The sequence below is a fragment of the Helianthus annuus genome, chromosome 12 (genome assembly GCF_002127325.2).
Source record: "Helianthus annuus cultivar XRQ/B chromosome 12, HanXRQr2.0-SUNRISE, whole genome shotgun sequence".
Classification (NCBI taxonomy): domain Eukaryota; kingdom Viridiplantae; phylum Streptophyta; class Magnoliopsida; order Asterales; family Asteraceae; genus Helianthus; species Helianthus annuus.
This window is the reverse complement of record NC_035444.2, coordinates 51,734,698-51,761,131: the sequence shown is the minus strand read 5'-3', so window position 1 is coordinate 51,761,131 and position 26,434 is coordinate 51,734,698. Positions and strand designations below refer to the sequence as shown.

Here is a 26,434-nt window from a genome sequence, read left to right as displayed (position 1 = left end):
ACCCAATACACTCTTGCCGCCCAAACCAAGAACAGCGAAGATGATGAGCTGTTATTTCCTTTCTCATTGTTTATGATTTTTCCGCGTTTCCTTTTTCAAATTCCGTTGCACTGAGGGAGGGGCATTTCGTAATAATTACACAACGAACGGAAAAGAACATTCCCGTCAACTTCCGTTACTTGAGTGGGCCCCTCAGAACCTTTAACTCATCTCAGAAGACGCCACGTGTCAACCCAAATCGGATCTAAAAGGATCCTACAAGAGCACAATCCGCCCGAAAACAAGTCTCAGCCCGTATATTGATCTCCCACGTGTCAAGTTTCCATCCCGTAATAATATCTTCTTCTTCTTCTACGATCTCTCTCTCTCTCTCTCTGTAGATACAAAGCTCCTTTAACTTATCAAACCCTATATATAAATCTTCACCTTCGCTCCTTCTTCAGTGGTGTTTCATCTATGAACTCCATCATAATTTGACGACGATGAGCTGAAAATTTCACCTATTTTTCCGGATTTCAGCTTCCAGTCAAAGCTCGGTCGTTCCTGTCTTCGAAATCGACGGTAAATTTCGTTATTCGTTCCATATTGAAGTGTTTGATGTCGGTTTTTTAAGTTTTTGTTGAGGAATGAATGATGTGACAAGTGTTTCGTGTTGATGTTGATGTGAATTTGTGTGTAACTGTTTATGAACTCGTTGAAGATGAGTGTTAGGGTTTGTTAATGAGTATCATGAATGGTTAAAATTATCTTCGTAGGGTTTATTTTGGTTAAAATTTGTATAATTTAGTTTTATGTTGGATTTCTATGAATCTCAGATGAAGGTTTGAGTATTAGAGTATGATGAAAGGTTATAATTGTTTTCCTAGGCTTCATTTTGATTAAATTTTATCTAACTTTTGAAAAAAAAAAGTGTTTTAATTTCCGTAGATGATGATGATGAAACATGCATGAACTTGATTAGGTTTTGATTGTTTGATCCAGGAACTTTCTTTTTAATTGTCATGAATTAGTTGCTTAAAGCATGACTTAAAGTTAAATGAACTTTATTTTTATTTTTTTTAGATTTTGTTTTATTGTAAGGAAGTTGATGGATTTATCATCTGAGAAAGATCAAACGTTGTTGTAAGAAATATTTCTACATGTAGTTTGATGATGAAATTGAAATCTATATGTGTATGTGATATGTTTAGTTATTGCGGATTAGTTTGTATTGAAGGTCGGAGATCCGAGGTCTTTTTCTCATGTGTACTTTGATGAATTCATAACGATAAGCGTCTGTTATAGTCAGCCAGTGAAAAAAGATTATATGCAACTATGGTTTTTGGGGCTCTTTATTAATGTTTCTTTTTTGTTTATGTAGGATCCTTTGAAGTGTTTCTTAAAGTTTCATCACTTGGAGAAAAATGTTATGCTTCACTTTCCGACGAAGAAAGAACTTGCCTTGATTTCCCAAAATCTCTTTAAATACTGTTAATGAGGAGTGTTGGGGTGAACAAACATGTTCCAGCACCTAAAGGGTTGGCAGAACTTAACCACCATAACCGGGTCGACTTGAAGGAAGTGAGAAATGGAGCCCCGTTTGATGGGCAAGGAATGTATGTAGAAGATGAGTCCAGAGTTAATGAGGATTTGAATAGTATTAGGCCCATAGAGTTGGGCCAGCCCGATGGTGCTTTGGATGGACAACATCAACAGCCTCAAGGCCCCGTGGTTCAGTGGGAGAGCTTTCTGCCTCTTAGGTCTCTCAAGGTTCTTTTAGTTGAAAATGATGATTCAACTCGTCATGTTGTTAGTGCTCTGCTCCGCAATTGCAGCTATGAAGGTTTATAACTATTTAACTTGCCCATAAATGCTTTTGGTACAATAATATAGCGAACCTTTTATAGTGTGTATGCAAATGAATGAATGATGATTCACTCACACAGTCAATTTATCAAAATAAACTCATTACATGCGTCATATGTATGATGATGCCTGTAGTTACTATGACTTGGATTACATTACTAGAACATGCTGCTCGGTTTCTTGATCAAATTGTTACCACTTCTCTATTTGTATCTTCACTTTTATTAACCAAATATTAACTTTTTGAATATATATAATGCCAGTTACAGCTGTAGCGAATGGTCTAGAAGCATGGAAACTGTTGATTGATCTTAACAAGCAAGTTGATCTTGTTTTAACCGAGGTAGTGATGCCATATTTATCGGGTATTGGTCTCTTATCCAAGATAATGAACCATGTTACTCGCAAGAACATCCCAGTGATAAGTGAGTGTATCTTTCCCGTTAATAATTTCAGAAAACTCATTTTTTAACAAGGTTCTCATATATTTAAGTGTTGTGTTGTGTTTAATGAGTTTTACGTGCAGTGATGTCATCCGATGACTCAATGGGTATAGTCTTTAATTGTTTATCCAGAGGTGCAGTTGACTTTTTAGTCAAACCTATTCGCAAGAATGAGCTAGGAAATATCTGGCAGCATGTGTGGAGGAAATGTCACAGTGTGAGTTAATTAGTTTTTATGGTTTATGTTTCATTAACAAACATAACAGTTTTTGGACTTCGGCTTTAGGTGTGTTCTGATTTCGTATGTGTACTGTATTTGAGCTACTACTACATCTCCAAATGCTCATTTGTCCATGCCAAATTTCAGAAAAAAAAAAATCGCTTATAATCTAAAAAATGTTTCTTTTGTTTTACTTAAATTTCTCATCTTTTCAGCAGTCTAGCGGTAGTGGGAGTGAGAGTGGTATACAGGATCAAAAATCTATAAAATCGAGAAGCATTGAAGAGTCTGATGATGACAGCGGCAACAGTGATGATGATGATGAAGTAAGCAAAGAGTTGAATGCTAAGGGTGGGAGCGACAATGGAAGTGGAACTCAGGTAATTTTTCAGTCTCTAGTTTCTTTTTAATCACTATTTATCGTGTAAAGTATACTATGAACGCTGATTCTTACGATAAATTGTGCTGATTCTGTATCAAATAATTTTGTATAAAAATTCAAGCATCGACTTCTTCAATTAATCGTACTGTTTCATTTGTGTTATTAAGAGTTCATGGCCAAAGAGGGTTGTAGAAGTTGATAGCTCCCAAGCAAATGTTTTGTCTCGTGATATCACTTCTGCTCAAGTTGCAAGGCCTGAAACATCTGAACTCGGTAATAAGTTAGTATTGCTTTAATTTTAGAGTTTAATTACCAAAAAGACAAACGAACATGACAGTGTTATATAATACATACTTACATAGTATCTTTTATCGTCGTTTTTGGTGCTTATAGTTATTAATGACAAAATAGGTTAGATTTAGGCTTGGACTTTTGGGTTAATTAGATTTAGAGTTACATTGGTGATTCGGTAAATGGTTTGATATTACCACTTAATATTTTAATTTGCTATTGTAGAAATTATTGAAATGGGAAAAGACTTGAAGATTGGAGTCCCTAAAAGTTCAAGTTTTGAGGTCGAAGACACAAACAAAAAGATGGACAAGTTTAGCGAGTCAGACATGAAGAAAGTTGGTTGTGAAAATGGTATGCCGGGGACCGAAACCAAGACAAGTAATGCTCACAAGGAAACTCCAAAATCAAATCACTTGCTGAAAAGCATTAATATCGAAGATAAATCTATATATTATTCTAAGGAATCACCTGCTCTTGAGCTCAGTTTGAAGAGGACAAGAGACGCCGAAGATGATGATGATGATGCCACTGCCCAAGGACGAAACGTCTTACGCCATTCCAATCATTCAGACTTCTCGAGGTATGTTATATTGTTATGTATTTTTTTTCTTTTTTTTTTTCGTGTTTCTAATGCTCATTGCTCTGCAGATATAAAACGGTATCAAAGGTTAATCAAGCTCCAACTGGGAATGTTGACAGTTGCTCACCACCTAATATAAGCTCGGAAGCAGCGAAACCAAATAACATCCAATCTAATTCAAATGGAACCCCTAATAACCGTTCCAACGGCAGCGACGACATGGGCTCCACCATCAACAATGCTTACACAACAACCAAACCAGACGACAAACAACTTCCCAACAGTTCCACCACTGTTGTTGTTCATACTTCCCCCCTGCAACCACTCCTCCCTCGTGCCATTGACGGTGAACCAGTCAAGACCACCGTGGGGCAACCTAAGGCTGTCCATCAGAAAGTTCGAGTCCGCCACCTTCACCACTACTACCACCACCATCACCACCATGTCCATCCGCAACAGAAGATACTGGACACTGATGATGAATCTTTAAGAAACATGGTGTCTAACATCTTGACGGCTTCGGCTCCGCTTCTTGAAGGTGGCAAGATTGAAAACGATAATGCTGTTGCTAAAAATTTTAATGGTGGAGATGGTAGCGGAAGTGGGAGTGGGAGCGGTGTGGATCAAGAACGCTTAGCTCGGCGAGCGGCTGCCCTTGACAAATTCCGCCAGAAGAAAAAACAACGATGCTTTGAGAAAAAGGTATTCGTTTTCTTTGAAAACCGTAATCAAATAATTAACTGTTGTAAATCCAAACACCTGTTTAACAACTGTATTTTCGTTGGTGGATATTAAGGTGCGGTACCAGAGCAAGAAGAAGCTAGCAGAACAGAGACCACGTATTCGTGGGCAATTTGTTAGATTCGCGGTTAACAACGAGGATGCAGATTCGTAACAGTTGAAGGATGCAGATTCGTAACAGTTGACTTTTACTTTGACTTTGTTTCTGGACATTAAATAAGTAAATGAAGAATATGAAGGGTACATTTCAAGATACACAGGACCGCGATGAATGATTTTAGAAAGATGAAATTTGACAGAAGCTAGAATTTATAGATAGTCCCGAGTTTCTAGCAGTATGATTTTTATTTTTTTTCCTCCCAAGACTTCTCAAAATAATGTTTTGGCGGTTCTTGTTCGTATGCAGTTTGTTGCTTTGATGTTCTTGAACCTTTGTCCAAGTTTATCTTCTTATATGCACAAGTTGTTTTGATCATCTCATTTCAAGTTTCTGAACTTTTACTGTTTGAACCATTCAACTTGATCAGCGGTTGCAGGTCGATCGGTTTAACAAGAGTTGACTTATGACCCATCATATTATGTATGTATGTGTGTGTATATATATGTTGTTCTTCAAAAAAATTAATACATATGGTGCATCCTAATATCCTATATTACATGCTGCCCTGATGTGAGCTCACATCAACCTATGAGATTCCTTCCCCTCTTAACCCAAGGCAAGGTATGTAAACCTAACACTATATGGTATCTCTGTAATCAATTTTAGAGGTCTACCTTCTTCTGGTGCATTGGCAGCCACATGGAGTCTCGCCTGGAGCAAGATGTTCTAGGTTGAGCCAGGGGTTTTACCACAGTGGGTCTTCGGGCGGTAGTTTCCTATGGAATGGTGACGGGCCGGGTCACCAGCGCCGTTCGCGAGCGTGGGTGACCTTTTGGGTGGTCGGGCTTTGTTAGTCGTTCAAAAAATTATTTTTTTGGAGGTCTCTCCCGGGACTACAATCTTGAGGTTGCTTTAACGATCCTTCCATGTGCAGCAGATCATGAGCTTGACAACATTTGATGTCATTAGTGGGACTTTCTATCAACACCACAAATTAAGTCACCATTAATTGCAAATTATTCTCCATTATCATTCCATTTACTTAGTCAACAAGATTTGTAACCATTGCATAATTCTCTCCCTAGAAGATTTGTAACCATTGCATTATTCTCTCCCTAGAATCAAGCTCTTGTAATTATTGTATTCATTCTTGTACCACTATATATTGATTTGTAAATAATGAGAATAGTATCCTTGATTCAATCAAAGTTTATATGGTATCAAGAGCTTAAAGCTCCTACGAGCAAAACACTCTTCGATCCTGCCTCTTTTTTTTCCGATCAGCCATGGCAGCAGCCCACCCAATTGTTCACATAACACCTCGCAACAACCAAAATCGCCAACCACCCACCCATGATAATCGCCCAACCCGAAACCCAAATCCATCTAATAACCGAAACCAATGGCCACCCCGAACTACCAATAACAACACTCGCCCAACTCGCAATAATAACACCTATTGCTACTAATGTAACATTCCCGGACATGACACTAAAGATTGTCGCAAACTTAGTCGCTTCCTACTAGAACACAATGTCTCGTTTCAAAATAACAACACCCCGGTGGTTAACTACACCACCCCTCACCCAACGGCTACAACCCCATCTTGGATGTGGGACACCGGTGCGTCCAACCACACGGTGAACAGCAACCAACAATTTCCCGTTCTTTCCAAATACGGAGGACCCAATGAGATCGTGCTAGGTGATGGTAAAACTCTCCCTATAACTCATATTGCTCAAACAACTATTCCAACAAAATCTCGCACACTTCTTTTAAATAACATTTTAATTGCTCCTAATCTTCGAAATAATCTTATTTCTGTTGCCAAAGTTTGTCGTGCTAATCGTGTTTCTGTTGAATTTTTCCCTATCATTTTTTTGTCAAGGATCTACGCACGGGGGCGCGTCTCATGTGGGGAGTGAACGTCACTGATGTCTACTATGGACCAATCTCCTTGTCTCCTCAAGTCAACAACACCCAAACAAACTCTCTTCTCATGTGGCACCACATACTTGGACATCCATCGCTTCAAGTGTTTAAGTCTTTAATTTCTAAATTAGGACTTCGTAGTAATAAGGTGACCCATGAGTCTTTTCATTGTACTTCATGTTCACTAAATAAAAGCCACAAACTACCTTTTGGCAAAAATTCTTTTGTTGCTAATCAACCACTTCAACTTCTCTACTCCGACGTATGGGGTCCCATAAAAACGTCAATAGATGGCTTTAAATACTATGTCATTTTTGTTGACTATTTTTCCAAATACATTTGGTTATACCCAATCAAACGAAAATCTGATGTCAAAATTCTTTTTCCACAATTTAAATCTCTTGTTGAAAATTTTTTAAAAACCAACATTGTTGCGTTATTCACTGATAATGGGGGTGAATTTGTGGGTCTCTCACCATATCTTGCCTCTCAAGGTATCTCCCATTACACGACACCACCTCACACACCGGAACAAAACGGTATTGCCGAACGACGTCACCGACACGTTGTTGAATCTGGCCTCGCATTACTCCACTACTCCCACTTACCACAACATTTTTGGTCTCATGTTTTTCAAACCGCTACTCACCTCATAAACCGTTTACCGACACCCATTCTCCACAACAAATCACCCTATGATGTGTTGTTCAAAACCGACCCTACCTATTCCAAACTTAAACCCTTTGGTTGCCTTTGTTACCCGTGGCTAAAACCATATGCCACTTCAAAACTACAATCACGGTCCACGGCATGCATCTTTCTTGGATACTCCTCCTCTAAGGCGGCATTCAAATGCTATGACCCTCTTAATCAAAAACTATATCACTCTCGACATGTTCAATTCATTTCCCACATCTTTCCATCCCAAACCACCAACTCCAACCCTCTACATATGTCCTTCGACACCTTTTTAAACCCAACACCCTCGGTTCTCATTCCCTCCCCACCACCTACATCTCCTGCCCAAAACTCTCTACCCACTGTTCACACTTCCCACTCTACCCAACCCAGTCCATCACCCGAAGCCCAACAATACACACCAACCAAAGCCCAACCAACCACCCCACCTCACCAAACCTCCCACGGCCCAGTATCATCTCCCTTACAACTCCACGGCCTATCTCCAACCTCCCCGGCCCATATACCACCCTCCACTTCCACCGTCTCCCCTCTCGGCCCAATGCCCGAGTCCACTGACCAGCCCACTCCACCCACCGGTTCCACTACCTCTACACCAATCAACTCACCCAACTCACAATACCATCAACCCGACCGGATCCAAACACCCAAACTCCAGCGTCTCATCGACAACCCAAACCCAACCCAAAATACTACAACTCTAACTTTGTCAACTCCACCACCATTCATCCATTACCCTTGTCCCTTGAACCGTCCACCTATACTCAAGTCTTGAATGATCCGGATTGGCGTCACGCCATGGATCTTGAATATAATGCCCTCATCCAAAACAACACATGGGAACTTGTACCTCACACTACCCAAACTCCCATTGGTTGCAAATGGGTGTTCCGCATTAAACGTAAACCCGATGGCACTATCGACAAATACAAAGCACGTCTAGTAGAGAAAGGGTTTCACCAACAATTTGGAAAAGACTACCATGAAACCTTTAGCCCGGTTACTAAACCCGTTACCATTCGCACCGTCCTCTCCATTGCTCTTTCAAAAGGGTGGCCTTTACGCCAACTTGATGTTAACAATGCGTTTCTTCATGGGACCCTCCATGAAGATGTTTTTATGATACAACTTCTCGGGTTCACAAACACGGAATTCCCGCCTCACATTTGCAAACTAAAAAAATCCCTTTACGGTCTTAAACAAGCACCGCGTGCTTGGTACATAGAACTAACCAACTTCCTCGTTAGTTTTGGTTTTAAAAAACGTCTCTCTGATTCCTCTCTCTTTGTCTACAACTCCAAGGATATCACTTGCTACCTCCTTGTGTATGTTGATGACATTGTCCTTACAGGAAATCACAATTCCTTCATGGATTCATTTGTTCAAGCCCTAAGCAAACAATTCTCCATCAAAGACTTAGGCCCTCTCCATCACTTCCTAGGAATCGAAGTCATTCCTACGCCTCATGGTTTATTTCTTTCTCAACATCGCCACATTCAAGATGTTCTCACCACCTTTAAAATGGATGGTGCAAAAGAGGTTCTCACTCCTTTGAGCACATCTGATCCGCTCTCTCCTAATGACTCCTCTCCTCCCGTTGACCCCACCCCTTACCGAAAACTAGTTGGTACTCTACAGTACCTTGCCTTCACCCGTCCAGACATCTCATTTGCCATCAATAAATTATCTCAATTCATGCACTCACCCAAACAATCACACTGGCAAGCTCTCAAACGGGTACTCTGATACTTGAAAGGAACGGTACATCACGAGTTGTTCTTGAAACGCAACACCAACCTTAACTTGCAAGCCTTCTCGGACTCGGACTGGGGCGGCATTAATGATGGAGGTCGGTCAACCACAGCATATCTTTTATATCTTGGGTCCAATATCATCTCTTGGAAATCTGCAAAACAAAAAACCGTCTCTAGATCCTCAACCGAAGCTGAGTACAAAGCCTTTGCTAATGCCGCTGTTGAACTGTTATGGGTTAAAAATTTACTCCATGAACTGGGTTTACCACCTGTGAGCACTCCCTCATTATACTGTGACAACACCAGAGCCACCTATGTATGTGCCAATCCAGTTTACCACTCACGCATGAAACACATAGCCTTGGACTATGATGACTGTCGTTAGTGTCATGCAAAAAGCTAATTAACCTAGGTAGCTAGGGTAAGCAGGGTATCAATCCAGGGGAGTATGTGGTCAGTTAAGTTTTCTATTTGATTAACTAAAAAACTAAAATAAAATGAAAGTAAAAACTGAGCGGTTTAAATTATCATAGAAAAAACTAAACGGCTGAAACAATAATAAAACAAAGCAACTCCCTCCAGATTTCAGGTTCTAGGTTTGACACGTTCTGAATTAATTAATTTAACAGAACCACATAGACATAGTCCTGTTAATGTTTATTTACAAGTTGTGATAATTAAGGACCATTTTCCCAGACTGCTGAACAGCGTGGGGTTATCTCAAAACTACCAACAATACGTTACCAACCCACCTACCTCTCTAATATAAGCCAATTACTAGAACTCTCGGCCATTGAAAGATAAAGCAAGTGAATATAAAATAACGCAGGTCTGTTACAACCGGTTCATAAATTAGTTAACTAGCGATTAATTATATCAAGTCTACCCTCTTTATGTCACACCCAACCCGCTCAAAGTTTTGTCATCGACCGAACACGTTGTAAAGAAGGAACTCAAAATATAAACAAATCACATGTCAACCATATCAATCAAGTTAAATATCTGTCACATAAATAACATAGATTGAAACTATAAAAAAACTCAGACGTGAAAAACCTATAAAACCGCCCACCGGAAGGAAGCCGCGAAGAGCCTAGCCGCTCATGGTTGTCTTTACCACATCAGTTGTCATCCCGAATTGGTTAAGCCTCCCTAGATTGGCTTGAAAGATGAGACCCCTCAATGTCTGTCGTCTACTGCTGATGACGGGGGTAGCTCAAACCTTAATAACCTGATTAGAGACACAACAGCTTAAAAGGTTGAAAGGTTAAAAGGTTCGGAAATAGTCCAACGGTCATGAACAGTAAAAAGACAAGTCAGAGCCTTGTCACATCACCCTCTGCGTGTCCAACAGTCTCAGCCGTAAAAGAGAGTATGTACACAGAGAACAACCTTTTACCCGCAAGTCTAAACCCTTCAACCCCCAAATGGGCAAGTCCCTCACTGTAGCCAAGGATCACTGGTCAAAGGCTTCCTCTTATAGAAGATTCTTTCCCTATAAATAACAACCTCTTGCCATTCATTCCAGCCATTCCAGTTCAACTCAGATCACCCTTGATCTCTGATCTTACTTCTCCTCTCTAGAACTTGCTCCATGCTTGTTCTATTCTCGGCTCACTACAATATTATCTCACTTAACATAGACATTCTGGGTTGAACCCTTCAATCCAGAATTCAAAGTGAATAATAACAAAGTGATCCGCCTCCACGTGCTACAAACGTGGGGGGACCCCACGACCTGCGTTAGGCTAATCGAAACCTTGAACCCTTTTACCCCTGAGATATCGCTACAGGCCTTGGTCTTGTATTTGTTGCATCAACAAGTTGGCGCCCACCGTGGGGCTACGCCGCTTACTTTATCTTAAAGACCAGTTGTGTAGCTCCATTTTATCTTTACATCATGTCTGAATGCGAGTCTCTCGGTCAGGTAAATCAGGTGCCTAACAACACCGATTTAACACCAAATTCGGGTCGGATCTCACCGGTCCTATCTACACCTCTTTCTACTCCCGGAAGTACTCCAGCAGGATATGTTCCCGGAGTTCACTTCTTTTCAAACACCAACCCCATCTCGGTCAGGGGTTGCACCTACTCAAATCGATGCAATGCATACACCGGAATGTATAGATCTAACACTTGAGGGAGTAGCTAGAAATTTCTTACATGAGAGATTTTTCTCAACTAGCATGTGAGCTTAGAAAGGGAAAAAGGGTGAGAATAAGACTAAATTATGAGGAGTCTAAACCCTCATTATCACCTGGCCCTCCATCTCTTCCTTTTAGCAGCTCACGTTCAGCCACATCTTACCTTGAAGTTGGTCCTAGTGTGACAGACCAACCACTCAAGCCTTTAAGCTTTTGGGAGGCCAAGTCCAACCGCTTTTCCCTTATTTACCTACCAACCCGTTACAACCGGTGCACCTATTGGGCATGCAACCACTTTTGATCAATTATGGCAATCACAGCTTCAAGTGTTCCCCCTCCCATTGCTACTTCGTGAAAACAAGCCATAGCCACCCTGCCTTTGGCTCAAGATAGGGTCATGAGCACATCCATGGGAATGCCTTATACAGTACCATCAGAAAGCCTTCAAGGCTTTAACCTTATGCCCCAGCAGAAGACACAGATGAGGGCATCTTTTATTAGTACCATCAGAAAGCCTTCAAGGCTTCAACCTTATGCCCAAACTGATGACACAGATGATGGCACAATTTCCTTTACAACACGTGAAAGCTGGATGATGACATAGAAAGCCTTCAAGGCTTTAACCTTAACTTTGTCAACCAAGTGCCAACCACTCACCAGGGTACCTCAAGCGGTAACCCAGCTTCAAGGGTAGTAAAATACCTCTCAAAACCTTACAAGCCCAACAACTTGTCTTGTTTCTCCCAACAAATTGTTGAGTACGAGTTTCAAACTTAGATAAAGATGCCATCACGGTACTAAGGACCACCTCCAAATCTTCGTCGGGGCTGCAAAAATAGAAAAATGGCCCAACCCCGGATGTTGTCTCATGTTCATGCGAACCCTTGAAGGGTCTTCACGCATATGGTCTAATGACCTTCCTGAACAAAGCATTCAGACCTTTGATGATCTTAGCAAAGGTTTCCCATAACAACGTGATGATGAAAACCTCAGAGACTTCACCGAAAGGTACAGGAAGGAAGATTTAACTTACGCCAATGAAAAGATTAGGGTTACAGGGTTCATGAATGCTATAAATTCCAAATATCTCACAAGAGACTTCAATAAAAGCCTGTCCAAAACCCTTGAAGAAGCACTCAAAAGGGCTGAAGCCCACATTCAAAGAGAATAAGCTGTAGACATCTAAGAACAAAAAAAAAGAGAGAACTCTTAACTAGAGCTTCCAGTATGGCTCTTATGATAAACGGTTTAAAGGTTCGGATTCCAGAAGGCCTGAAGGCTGGAACCCTCCAAGGCGAGAAAAAACCATAAACTTTACAGCCTTAACCAAGACTCCGCAAGAGATCTTGGCAACCGAATAGGTAAAACACAGCTTCCACCCTCCTCAACCTTTACCAAAAAACAAAAGATCGGAAAAATCAAGCCAATATGGTGAGTTTCACGAATAGAAAGGTCGCCATACCAATTATTTCTTCCAACCCAGAAAGAGGATCGAAGAAGCCGTCAAGTCCGAACTGGCTCATTTGGTTAAAGGGATCAAGGACAAGATGGTTAAATAATAATAATAATAATAATAATAATAATAATAATAATAATAATAATAATAATAATAATAATAATAATAATAGTGAACATGGTCGACCTTGAAAACAAAGCTTCCCACAAACGCCATCATTTCGAGGCATGGGAACATCAACATAAGGAGAGTTGCTTTCAAACCCTCTGGTGATGGAATCCAACATAGGAACCATCAAGACACAAAAGGCTTACATTAACACTGGTGCAACCACCAAAATCATGTTTGAGAAATGCTTTAACCCTCTCGGCGAAAATGAACGTTCAAATCTTCAACAGCCTGAATCCTCCATCGAAGGTATCGCGGACATACCTATCAAGCCTTTTGGCCAAATAACCCTTAATGTTTGATTCAACGAGAGAACAAAAGGGACGAACCGAACAACTCACTTTTACGACGATCAATATCCCTCCCAACTATGATACCATCATAGGAAGGCCATGACAAAGTGTGTTCGGAAAGCAGTATCAGTTGGTCAAGGCACTGTGAAGTTTCCCACTAAAAAAGGGATAGCAAACCTTCAACCTACCCAAGAAGCTTTTGTGGTTGAAGGGGCAAGCTCAAGAAAGGACGAAGATGATGAACAAGTGTTGGACATAAGCCCAAAATATCCTCAACTGGGGATAAGGGTAAACACTAACCTTTCCAATAAAACCCTCTCATACCTTGAAAAGCTGCTCTTGCACTATGTCTTTGCTTGGTGCCCGGAAGATATAACCGGCATCCCTCGTAGCATTGTTGAACATGAGTTACGGATCCCACCTGATGTTAAGCCCATTATACAAAAGAAACGGAGTCAAGCCCCTGAAAGAAGCCTTACAGAGTGCCAAGAGATGGAAAAACTTGTTCTAGCCGGAATCCTTCGAGTGGTCAAGTATCAATCATGGGTGGCCAATCCCGTAATGGTTTGAAAACCTGACAAGTCTTGGAGAATGTATATCGATTTTAAAGACTTGAACAAAGCATGCCCAAAGGACTGCTACTCGCTGCCCCAGATAGACCTCAAGGTTAACTCGCTCACAGGCTTCCCGTTCAAGTATTTTCTTGACACCTAAAAGGGTTACCATCAGATCCTAATAATAAAAAAAAAGATGAAGAAAAAACCACATTTCACATTGATAAAGGTATATCTTGCTATCAAAAAATGCATTTTGGTTTAAGAAATGCAGGTGCCACGTATCAACGTTTGGTTGACAAAGCGTTTGCCGGACAAATCTGCAAGAACATTAAAGCTTATGTTGAAGATTTGGTGATCAAGAGCAAAACGGAATACCAAATGCTCGATGACATACAAGAAACCTTCCAAAACTCGAGAAATATCAACATGAAGCTTAATCCAGTCAAGTGCTCGTTTCTAGGGCACATCATGGGGAAACAAAGCATGAAAGCCAACCCTCAAGGGATGTGCTAACAAGAAGGACTTTCGATGGAAAGCTTACAACTTTGAAGCATTTTATCTCAAAAGTAAGCCTTCAACCAAATGAAACAACACTTGGCCTCACTCCCAGCCATCTTGGCTCCGGAAACGGGAGGAACGACCTCTATCTACCTTTCGATTGCTGAAAATACCATAAGTACGGCTCTGATCACTGAACGAAACAAAATTCGGATAGCCGTTTACTTTTTCAAAACTTCAAAATTAGCAGAAATCAAATATTCTTCTTTGAAAAAAAAAAAACTTGCTTAAGCCCTAGTCCAAACAGCTAGAAGGCTTCGAAGGTACTTTTAGTCACACTCGATACAAGTGATCATTGACTAACCAATTAAGAATGTGCTTGAAAAACAAGAAAATTCCGGACGATTAGCCAAATGAGTTGTGAAACTAGGTGAACACAAAATCACCTATGTCCTGAGAAAAGTTGTCAAAGCTCAAATCTTGGCTGACTTCATCTTGTAAGTCCCTAAAGAAGCCATAACAGAAGTTAATACAACTGCAGCTGAACCCTCCAACCCTGATACCTGGAAGCTCTTTACCGACGAAGCTTCCAACATTGAAGGGTCAGGAGCAGGGCTAGTTCTAATTGATCATAACGAATTGTAATTCACGTATGCCATTCGTCTTGAATTTCAGACTACAAACAAGAAAGCTGAGTATGAAGCATTGATTGCTGGGCTCAAGCTTGCAAAAATATGGGTGTTAAAAGGCTTCAAGTCTTCACAGACTCGTTGCTTGTTTCAAACCAAATAAGTGACAACTACATAGCCAAAGAAATGGGGGTTCAAAAGCTTCAAGTTCTCACAGACTCTCTCAAGCTAAGACAATAACAGCTACATAGCAAAAGAACCCAACATGTACTACTACCGAGAGAAATCAAAGGAATTGATGAACACATTTCAAACATTTTCCATCAAAAAAGTTCCAAGATCTCAAAAGAAGAGAACTAATGCACTAAGCAAACTTGTATCACATACGTTTGCCCACCTCACCAAGAAGGTACTAACTGAGGTGTTAAAAACCTCATCCATCCAAAGACTTGAGGTTCAAGATGTGATCACTAAAAAAGGGCCAAATTGGATGACTCCCATTGAAAGGTTCCTCAAAATGGTGAATTACCTAATGACCAGACTGAGGCTAAAAGGGTTCGTATCAAGTCAAGGCAATATGTGTTGCAAGGAGATATCCTTTACAAAAAGGATACCTTGCACCACTACTTCGATGCGTTGGCCCAGAACAAAGCCAATATCTGATCAAAGAGGTTCACGAAGGGATATGTGGAGCTCATTGTGGCCCAAAATCGGTAGTGTCAAAGTTGATGAACCTCAAACACTTTTGGCCTTCCATGCATCGAGATACCTCTGAACAACTGCGAAAGTATGAACCTTGTCAGTTACATTCTCCGGTACCTAAAAGCCTCAAACATGACCCCGTTCCCATCTCCTCGGCTTGGCTATTTCACAAGTAGGGAATAAACATCGTTGGTCCATCCCCACTAGCCAAATGAGGAGTCAAGCTCTTATTGGTAGCCGTGAACTACTTCACCAAGTGGCCAAAAGTAAAACTATTGGCAAAAATCTCAGGGAAACAGGTCATTGATTTTGTTTATGAAAACATAATCTGTCGTTTTGGGCTCCAGGGGTACTAGGCACGGATAATGGGAAGTAGTTTGCCAAGAAGCCTTCTAGCTCCTGGTGTAAGGAGTTCAGAATAACCCAAGTATTCAGCTCGGTAGCTCACCCACAATCCAACGGCCAAGTTAATAGGACAAACAACAACATTGTTGAAAGGATTAAATCTCGATTGAAAAGATACGACAACAACTGGCTCGAATAGCTTCCCAATGTGCTATTGGAAATTCGAACAATCAAGAAAACGAGCTACAAGAAAACACGCTACAGCCTAGTGTTTGGATCAGAGGTTGTATTCCTAGCCGAAATTGGAGTAACAATACAAAGAACATTCGACATCGACCTCGAATCAAATAAGAAAGAGACAATGTTGAATTTGGAACTCCTCGAAGAGGCTCGTGATCAAGCAGCCATACAAAAAGCAAGGTACAAGCAAAACATGGAATTGTATTACAATACACGGGTGAAGCATGAACGTTTCAAGCCTGGGGACCTTGTGCCTCGAAATAATGAGGCCTACAAGAAAGAAAGCCAAGAAAGCTTGGCCCTAAGTAGGAAGGGCCATACAATATCCTTAAAGCCCACAAAGGGGGATCATACAAGCTGGCAGGTCCGCAAGGCAAAAAGCTTCCCCGCCATTGGAATGGCAAAAACCTTAAAAGGTTCCATGTTTAACCAAAACGTGTTACAAATAGTTCCCAAAAGTTGTTCTATTCCCCTAGTAATCAAATTACTTTGAAATGAATGAACGATGAATCAAAATTTGTCTTTCTATCCTATAATCAGGTTGAGAACCTAGCAAGAAACTCCATGGCAAGGGCCATGTAAGGGGATGAGCTCCCAGGCCACATCGCTCAATAGGTTCAAGGGTTGTATGGACCTATATAAGGGGTGAGTTCCTAAATCAATACAACTCCATGAGACTCAGAGAAATCTTAAAAATCATGTCTCATAGACGGGTTTGATCAGCCTACACCAAATGTTCCTTAAGCCCCAACATTGGCTTACGAACCAAAAAGACTCTAAGTGAATGTCATACATAGGATAGAGGTTGTATCTTCTTGTTAAAAATATCCTAAGGCTAAGTGACTGCAGCACTGAACCCTTTAAGGTATAAATAACATAAGATGCACCACCCAAAACAAAGACAACATGCAAAATCAATGTAAACGCAAGGGAATAAATAGAACAACATAGCAAGATAAGTTAAAGATAGCAAGGGCCATACTGGCCATCAAACATAAAACATTGTCCACAAGCCTTCAAGGCTTTAACCACCAAGGGATCTAGACGGTTCCTTTAAAATAAAAAGATGTTCAAACAAACAACCCATAACATTGTTCGACATGCTAAGAAAGCTATGAATTAAGGCCTCTTCTTCACTTAGCAACGTCAGGGATGGTAGACTTTGTTGCATCATCCTTCTTCGAACCTCCATCATCTTGGGTCTTTTTAAGCCTTCCTCTTTTTCCTCCCTGCTGCACCCGCTACCTCAGAGGCTTCAAGGCTTGAACCCTTTGAGCCCTCACCACCTTCAGAACACGTTTCCTCGCTATCTCCAAATCAAGGATGTTTCTTCGAGAGGGACTTCAACACTTCGTTACAAACAGCCTCATTAAGGCCCTTGGGTTTTAGCTCCTGCAAGACAGGCAAAGGTTTACCAAAACACTTGGAGACTTCACCCACATAAGGGTAAATAATATGCCCTACCTTCAAAATAGTTTCCTTGAAGACTTTGAAGGCTTTGGGCTGAAAAAGAGAAGACTTTTCCTGAGGCTCCCCAGGCTCACAAAGCTTTGTAACCAGCAAACAAACCTTGGTGTCTCCCATGAGCAAGAAGCTCGGTGTACACATCACCCAAGACCTTTTTGAACTCTGATGAATGGAGAAGATAGTTAACCATTTGCTGAAATCCATGCTCAATGAGCCATTTATTATCACTAGTTGCCTGGGCAAGTGAAGCCTTTAACCCTTCTTTCTCCTCTAATAAGGCCTTTTTCTGAACCTCCAAGGCAGCCTTATCGATCCTAACTTAAACCCTGTCAGCTTCCAAGCGTTTTTCCAACTCAACCACCTTAGTCTTGTGCTGGGAAGAAACCTCATCAATCCTCAACATCAGCTTTAATCCCTCCCAACATAATCCCCTGCCTCCTTCTTTAGAGTAGCTAGTGAAGCCTTAATCCCATCCCTCTTCTTCGAGAAGACATCATATTCTCGCATCCTCTTGCGAAATCGGGATACACCCTCTGGAAGCAAGGCAACAAGGTTACAAGCACCCATTACCATTTTTCGAAATCATCAGGTCATTATCCATAGATGAGCAAGAACCTCGAACAACAGGAGAATCAAAGTAGCTAAGAACATCCTCACAAACGGTGTAAGGCTTGAAGCTGTCACCAACTGTGACCTTCCAATCCGGCACATAAACCTCCCCTGGATTAACATTGGTGGAACTTTCACCACCCTTCCCGGAACCCTTCAAGCTCACAACCTTTTTACCCGCCAAACCACCAAGGGTCGTCCCTTGTCCCTTTTTTATTTTCCCCAACCCCAACTTCTAAATCATCTGAAGCCTCTATGTCATTACTTAGTTCCACCGGCTCAAAAGCCGATGGTTTGTCAGTAGTCTTATCAAACAATAGCTCGAACGACGAATAGAGACTTTGGAAGCAACAACTTTGGTGAAACCCTTGACATTGGGAACGTTCACATAACCTGAACCCTCGAACCTATGTTCAGTGCCCCTAACAACAACATCTTCGCCGGATGTAGCCTCGGCATCTCCAAACACAACATCAGATGTGTCATCGCTCTTGACAAAGTCTAAGGAAAACATAATTGTAACAAATAAAATAAAATATAACATAAGCAGAAAATACAAAGTATCATACCTTGATCATCTCTCACGAGCACAGGGTTACGATCCGGCTTGTCCCACAACTTGCTAACATCCATCAGCACTAAAAGATGTTCGGGAAAGGGACAAAACCTGGAAGGACACCCCCTAATAAACTTAAACAACCATCTATCTCGTGTTTGAAAGGTTCAAGCTCATTCAAAACAGCATAAGGATGCCTCCAAACAAGCCTGAAAGGAACAATGGACTCAGAAATCCAGGAAAATCGGTCCTTCCGAGAACCAAGGGTAGTAACCATAGACGAAATTAAACACACATCAACCTGAGATGTTTCAAAGGTAAAACAATCGCCGTTCTTGGCTAACTGGAAGAAATGGCGGAACAACAACAACGATGGGTCATACCCTATCGCTGGACACAAAACATCAAAGTGTAAAACCCTAGCAAGACCTTAAGGGTGCAACTGAACAAACGACACACGATAATACTCCAAAATATTCAGAACAAAGACTGAAAACGGATGACACAAGTTGGAAAACTCGAAATGACAACAATAAAAAGCAATCGAACCAGCGGGACACTGATCGATCGATTTATCTAAACCCGGAGCCACCGGATTAAACTTTGGATTGATCCCCCATTATTTACAAAAAGCCTCAACTTCCTCTAGTGAGATAAGAATAACTCACATACATATCTTTGCTAGCACCCAGGAGAGACGATCGAAAGAAAAAATAAAGTGAAGTCTAGGCAATTATTATTACGCAAAAGGCAAAAAACTGCCATCCATCACATTAACTGTCATTTCAAAATTCAAATCCAAAAAACTTAGACGCCTGATAACCTTTCAAGCCTTGAAGCCTTTAAGCAATAAAAATCGTGTACAAAAGTCAGAAGCATTTGAGCTTACACCCCAAATACCTCTGACTTGGGGGGCTGATGACGGGGGTAGCTCAAACCTTAATAACCTGATTAGAGACACAACAGCTTAAAAGGTTGAAAGGTTAAAAGGTTCGGAAATAGTCCAACGGTCATGAACAGTAAAAAGACAAGTCAGAGCCTTGTCACATCACCCTCTGCGTGTCCAACAGTCTCAGCCGTAAAAGAGAGTATGTACACAGAGAACAACCTTTTACCCGTAGGTCTAAACCCTTCAACCCCCAAATGGGCAAGTCCCTCACTGTAGCCAAGGATCACTGGTCAAAGGCTTCCTCTTATAGAAGATTCTTTCCCTATAAATAACAACCTCTTGCCATTCATTCCAGCCATTCCAATTCAACTCAGATCACCCTTGATCTCTGATCTTACTTCTCCTCTCTAGAACTTGCTCCATGCTTGTTCTATTCTCGGCTCACTACAATATTATCTCACTTAACATAGACATTCTGGGTTGAACCCTTCAATCCAGAATTCAAAGTGAATAATAACAAAGTGGTCCGCCTCCACGTGCTACAAACGTGGGGGGACCCCACGACCTGCGTTAGGCTAATCGAAACCTTGAACCCTTTTACCCCTGAGATATCGCTACAGGCCTTGGTCTTGTATTTGTTGCATCAACAACTGCCGTCGAAGATTATGATGTTCACGATACATGGCTGCCGTCCCTCTTTGTGTATCAGATATCGGCCCACATGTGCCTTAGAAGTCCACCCAATATGTCGGCCCAATTATGTGTGTATTGTCGACTTCTTTTGTTGTAGTTAGAATATCGGCCCAAGTTCCTTTTGTCTTGTGTCCAGCCGCCAACTATGATGATCTATTTGTGATGACGATTATGTTGATATTATAAAAAAAAATAATAATCCCAATCACAATTCCCAAGCCTAGCCGTCATAAGTTGATGATGAGTGATGATTAGACCATCCGTAGTGGGGCGTGATTTTTAAAAAAAATTAAAAAATAACGCCCCAAAACGCCCCCAATACCACTACATAGGGCGTTACTTTTTAAAATTTTTGAAAAAAAATTACATCAGCGTTATATTAAAAACGCCCAAGTGGGCTGGTACATGGAAAGGGGCAAGTGGCTTGACCAATGAGGGGCTGACACATCACATAGGGCAACAGCTTTTTAAATAAAATTTCTTTTTTTTTTTTAATCCTTTTAAATGAATGGAAGGGCATTATGGGGCATTATACCCACTACACCACTTTTGCTATAATGCCCTCTTGCTGACTAGGACGCCACATGGCGCAAAACGCCCCATGGTGGGGGCATTATAGTGTTCTACCACTACACATGGTCTTATTATGTTGTTTGAAATAATAATAATAATGATATTCACGTGACTAATGATGATGATTTTTATTCCATCAAAATAGTGCACTCCTTTTCAATTCCTTCTTTCACAAACACGTGTTGCCCTTGTATTCATACCGTAAGCCACGAATGCGGACCGTAGCTTACGGTTTGCATCCTCTGTTTCTTTATCCTACTCCAACCGTAAGTCACATACATCCACGCTTAGCTAAACTTTATTCTTTTGCGTGTCTTGCACATTTAAGCTATATTTTGGACCCGAACAAGTCTCGAATAATTCGAAATATCTTGATTATCACCTTTACTTGTTCTGTTTCATCACTAAGCGTTCCAACTTCACCGAGTTAAACAATTAACCTGTGACATCACAACTATACGTAGTTATCACATTCGTAATAAATAACCGTCCAAAACGCAATAAAACACGCAATATAAACACTTTAACAACCAAGCTTAACCCTCTCCATCAGACTATCACTTTGTACGGGAACAAGTCAACTTCGGGCAACTTAAAGTCCTTCACGTCAGCTCAAAGGATCAACTTGCAAATGTCCTCACCAAACCGCTTCACGGGCTCCTTTCCTGTCTTTTCGGTCCAAGATTGGAGTCTCCAATGGATCCTCCATCTTGCGGGGGCGTATCAACACCACAAATTGAGTCACCGTTAGTTGCAAATTATTCTCCATTATCATTCCATTTATTTAGTCAACAAGATTTGTAACCATTGCATAATTCTCTCCCTAGAAGATTTGTAACCATTGCATTATTCTCTCCCTAGAATCAAGCTCTTGTAATTATTGTATTCATTCTTGTACCACTATATATTGATTTGTAAATAATGAGAATAGTATCCTTGATTCAATCAAAGTTTATACTTTCAACCTCGCTCAAAGATGAAGTCTATTTATTGCTTGAATCGAAATACATTTGTATTAGATTTCCCCAAATTGAGGATCTAATGTTGTATATTAGATGTCTTTGGTTTTGTATCTGAAGATGATAAAAGTTTGATATTTTAAACTTCACCAACTATGATCTCACTCTAGATGAAACATGAAAGGGGTTAAGCTATGCGGTATGGTGATGGCCCATCCTTGGAGGATGATCCGCCATGTAAGTGCCACGTAGATCGGGTGTGAGGATGGTGCAAAGAGAATGGAGGTAAGGAAATGGGGGATGTACCTAAAATATATATGTATATATTGTATGTATAGGTGTGTGAGAGAGGGGGAGGCCCGTCTCCAATGTTTGGATGTCGACGTTCAGGACGCCGGCGGTGGGGGGAACGGCGGCGACGAAGCAGGACGGGCTGGGGACGACCCCCACACCCTCCAGCGTTAGATATGTAATGAAAAAGGGGAGGACATTTCTTTTGGTTTATGTTTACTTTTATCATCGAATAATGAAAAAGGGGAGGAGATTTCTTTTGGTTTATGTTTACTTTTATCATCGAATAATTCTTTCATCATACATGTGTTGATACAAGATTGTCAAAATCAAACACATGATCAAGATCAATTATGAAATTGTAGTTGTTAACACCATTTACTAATAAATTGGCTTTTCAAATGATTAAATCATTTTAGAAAAGGAAGAAACTAATTTACATTGTATAAAAACTTATTTTTATATATCTTTATAGAGTATTTACAAAAACATATCCAACATCTCTCACATAGAAAATAAATTTATAAAATTATGTTTGATATAAGAAGATGTTAGATATTATTTAAAGCAATATAAAATATATAAATTTATATTTAACCAATGCCAAACGCGTAGTTGGTCCCAAACTCAAACCTAGAGTAATATTATTATATTATCATGTGTCAACATTTGTGTCTTTAACGAGGGGAAATGTTATAGCTTGCATAAACTCTTAATTAATAATATCTAGTCTAGTTTAAGATAATAACTCGATGATATGATATTGGTTTTATATTTTATGGCTTTTTCTAGTAATTTAGGTACTAAATTTTTTACTAATTTATAATATATCAATTAGGAACATGTATAGGCTTAAGCCTGTGGTACATGTTGCGTAATCTGTTGTTTGTGCAAGTATTTGTAGTACCATTGGGTTAGTGGAGTTGTAATTTATTTGTAGAATGACAAGTGTTACCTGACTTACTATTTTGGACTTTTGGTAGCTTTTTTTTTCTTCTTCAACCCACATAGTCACACCCAACAATGAGATTTAGAGAGAGACATATGAGGAGAAGTCCATCGCCTCGAAGCTTCATCACCCTACCGCCGGACGACGGGCGATGAATGAACTCACACAAATACCAAAAGGTGGCTGCGATTAGTCGAAGGGCCGGTTCTGCGGCGGCTAGGTTTTTCACGGTTCTTTGTTTTTTTGTCTGGTTTGTACTTCAATTTTGTGGTTTACTTATTTGATTTTGATTTTAATGTTGGATTTCTATATGATTTTGAACTCGATAGAATGTTTTTTGCTGTAATGGATTTGAAATTTAGCCTAAGTTTGATGTTGTTTTTGTTAATCTTATTTTGATTTCATTGAGGTTCTTTTGGTTAGATTTAATCTACTAATCATACGATTCTAATTAGTCAAATGTCTTGATAATGACTTTTGATATGTGGATCGATTATTATTTTTAGTGATTCATTTGATGCGTTAATCATGCAGCAACCCAAGCCATTGAAGAATTTGAGTGGACAGATATGCCAGATTTGTGGTGACACCGTAGGCCTAACTGAAAGTGGTGATATCTTTGTTGCTTGCAACAAGTGTGCCTTCCGAGTATGCAAGCCATGTTATAAGTATGAAAGGAGAGACGGGAATCAGATCAGCCCTTAATGCAACACTAGATACAGAAGACACAAAAGTTTGCTTAGCTTATGTTCATCATGAACATGCTTTTATGTTGACTTTTGGTCAATGATAGATTATTAGATTTTTAAGTTTTAAACTATGTAAATGCTTCTTTTAGGGAGCCCTCAGGTTGATATGGATGAGAACGATGATGACTTGGAGATTGAGTTCAATTATGATTAAGGGAAGAACAAAGCTACCATTAACAGGGAGATGACGATGCTGGCCTTTCTTCATCTGCTAGACTTGAGTCTCAGCAACCAGTTCCACGTCTCACTAATGGCCAAAAAGTAAGCTATGATCTATGGATATAGTTTCAATAACCCTAAAAAAATATATTTTTTTAATTATATAAAGTTTTCTTTATATATGTGTTGATACGATTTATGCTTTATCACTAAAAGGATACGGGTCAAAAGTTGACCAAAGTTTTGAACCTAGCCACTATTGCTTGCTTCAAGGCTTGAACCTAGCCATCTAATTGTAAATATATAATGGGGTAAATCGAGGTCCAAGATGTATTGAGTCAACCAGTCTTCTTTTCTTTAATAAATGTTGGCTCACACTCCCTATTTGCACGTCTCTGTTGAAAATTTCAAGTGTAACAAACCATTTGTCCTGGTGACAGCATGCTCACTCACTTCCATACATCTACCCCTGGCAACCAGGTACCATCTTAACTACTAATACTACTACAACCGAGAAAACATACTTATTTTAAGTAGTAATTACTTTATATCTATGCAAAATTGCGATATGTTACGTGTTATGTTTTCTTTTAGTTCCTTTAAGAATAGTGGACCTGCCAAAAGACTTGAATGGTTATGGGCTTATGGCCTCAGTAATGTTGACTGGAAAGAAAGAATGGAAGGTTGGAAGCTTAAACGGGAGAAAAATATTATGTAAGTGAACAGTAGATACGGTGGTGAAGGAAAAGGAGGTGGTGAGATTAAACGAACCAGATCCAATGGAGAAGAATTGCAAATGTATGCCTCTTGTGGTATTGTTTGCATTTATATGGTTAATTGTTGGTACTATATTATCTGTGACAACCCTCACAATTACAGGTACTGTACAGTTAAATTAATCCTAATTATGTGCTTAATGACTGTGCCTGATAACAACTGACACTTTAAACTGCTTACTGATTTATGTTACAAACATACATGTGCATCACTTTACATACAGTCGCTCCATTTATTGATGCACAAAGCACAGTTAGCACAGTGAGCGGATAACTCAGACACATGCTGACAATGCCAGCACATAGACAGACACTATATTGAGGCCAGTATGAGCCAGAGATAGAGTACTACACCAGTATGGAGTGTAGGGAAGTGAGGACCATAAGACTGTGTCACTAGGTGATAGTTTGAGTGCCGGAAAGTGCCTAAAACTTATTTTAAGTACAGAATTCTGCGTTTTCAGTAACAATTCAGCTCTTAACACACTCGTGTTATACAGAGAATTGACTAAATGGTCCTGAACGCTTTCCTAAGTGTTGGAATTAAAATTCGTTACAAAAAGATGCATAAAAGACACTATGCGGTACAATTAAACGCTTTAACGGAACGATACGTAACCGAACAACCAGACATTACCCGGGACACCAAAATATTGTCAGAAATATTATTTTATCATTCTTAATTATTTACGGTCACAAAAATCCCCACACACTATATAAACATGACATACACCCACTATTCTAGAAAATACCCGTAACCTTCTAATTATCTACCCATTAGCTACCAAAATTTTACAATTTACCCCCCCCCCCCCAACCGAATTTCCAGCCAAATGATTACCAAAATATTTTGTTTAGATTTAATTAATATCCTCTTGATCCTTGATTGGCCAAAACTTTACTAATGATAACTATAGGGTAGGGTGGCTCATGGATTCCAAGAAATCTTATCATTACATTAAAACCACACTCCTAACTCACCTCTCTCTCTCTCCCATTCGGCTCCCCCATAACCGAATTCACCACCATCACCTTCCATCATCTTCATCTTCTCCAATACTCAAGTCCATTCAAACTTCAAGAAGATTCAAGGAAGTTGCAAGATTGAAGGAACCTCAAGAGAGCTTGTTCTAGTCTTTTCACCATACTTTTTTCTCACCATCATCTTCACTAGATTTCTACCCTAGCCTTGTGCTAGTAGTAAGTCTCTACACCTTGTTCTTTTTAGTCAAAATGTGAAGTATGACGTTATTTGTTCAAATTGTGACAACCCTCACTAAACCAGGTATCCGTACGACTTAATTAACTATTAATTGCTGCTTAATTACTGTGCTTAAACTGAGATTACTGATGAACTGCTACTTGACTGTTGATACTTGTACATATCTGCATCATACTTTGATTTCCGTCACTACATTATTTACTTACTGAACTTTAGTGACAAACGTGATGCACAAAAGCACAGTAGCATTTGAACGGATAACCTATTGAACATGCTGATAAAGCCAGCATCAGGCAGACACTGCCTCTAAAGGCCTGTATGAGCCAGAAATATTTTACTACACCCAGAGTGTGTGTAGGGATACAAGGGTTGTAGAACTGCGTCTCTAGGAATAAGATACAGAGACTGGATGTGCCTAAAACGTACTCTAAGCACGAAACACAGCACTTTTATTAACATACTAGCTTTTAGCTAACTAATAAAGTGCCAAAACATGAGGAAATATTCCTGACACTTTGCA

At 40.1% G+C, this 26,434-nt stretch overlaps 1 protein-coding gene across 4 annotated transcripts; it reads left to right on the top strand.

Moving 5' to 3' along the window:
- Positions 1-295: 295 nt before the first annotated feature.
- Positions 296-4,985, top strand: LOC110894949 (two-component response regulator-like APRR3). 4 transcript variants are annotated; one of them, XM_022142209.2, is made up of 9 exons: positions 296-561; positions 1,361-1,822; positions 2,109-2,270; positions 2,372-2,505; positions 2,727-2,888; positions 3,058-3,163; positions 3,407-3,764; positions 3,833-4,466; positions 4,561-4,985. In XM_022142209.2, the coding sequence occupies exons 2-9, from the start codon at positions 1,474-1,476 to the stop codon at positions 4,657-4,659; spliced, it is 2,004 nt and encodes a 667-aa protein (XP_021997901.1). In that variant the 5' UTR covers positions 296-561; positions 1,361-1,473; the 3' UTR covers positions 4,660-4,985. The 4 variants fall into 4 exon arrangements, with proteins under 4 accessions (XP_021997901.1, XP_021997900.1, XP_021997898.1 ...); XM_022142208.2 differs by having other exon boundaries at positions 2,724-2,888; XM_022142206.2 differs by having other exon boundaries at positions 2,360-2,505.
- The last annotated feature ends 21,449 nt before the right edge of the window (positions 4,986-26,434 follow it).

What these genes read in the sequence shown, in the direction of transcription:
- LOC110894949 (XM_022142204.2), top strand. Translation starts at nt 1,474, where the DNA reads ATGAGGAGTGTTGGGGTGAACAAACATGTTCCAGCACCTAAAGGGTTG. An exon ending in ACAATGGAAGTGGAACTCAG is followed by an intron (nt 2,889 to 3,057) that starts GTAATTTTTCAG and finishes TGTGTTATTAAG; the next exon opens with AGTTCATGGCCAAAGAGGGT. An exon ending in AACGATGCTTTGAGAAAAAG is followed by an intron (nt 4,467 to 4,560) that starts GTATTCGTTTTC and finishes GTGGATATTAAG; the next exon opens with GTGCGGTACCAGAGCAAGAA.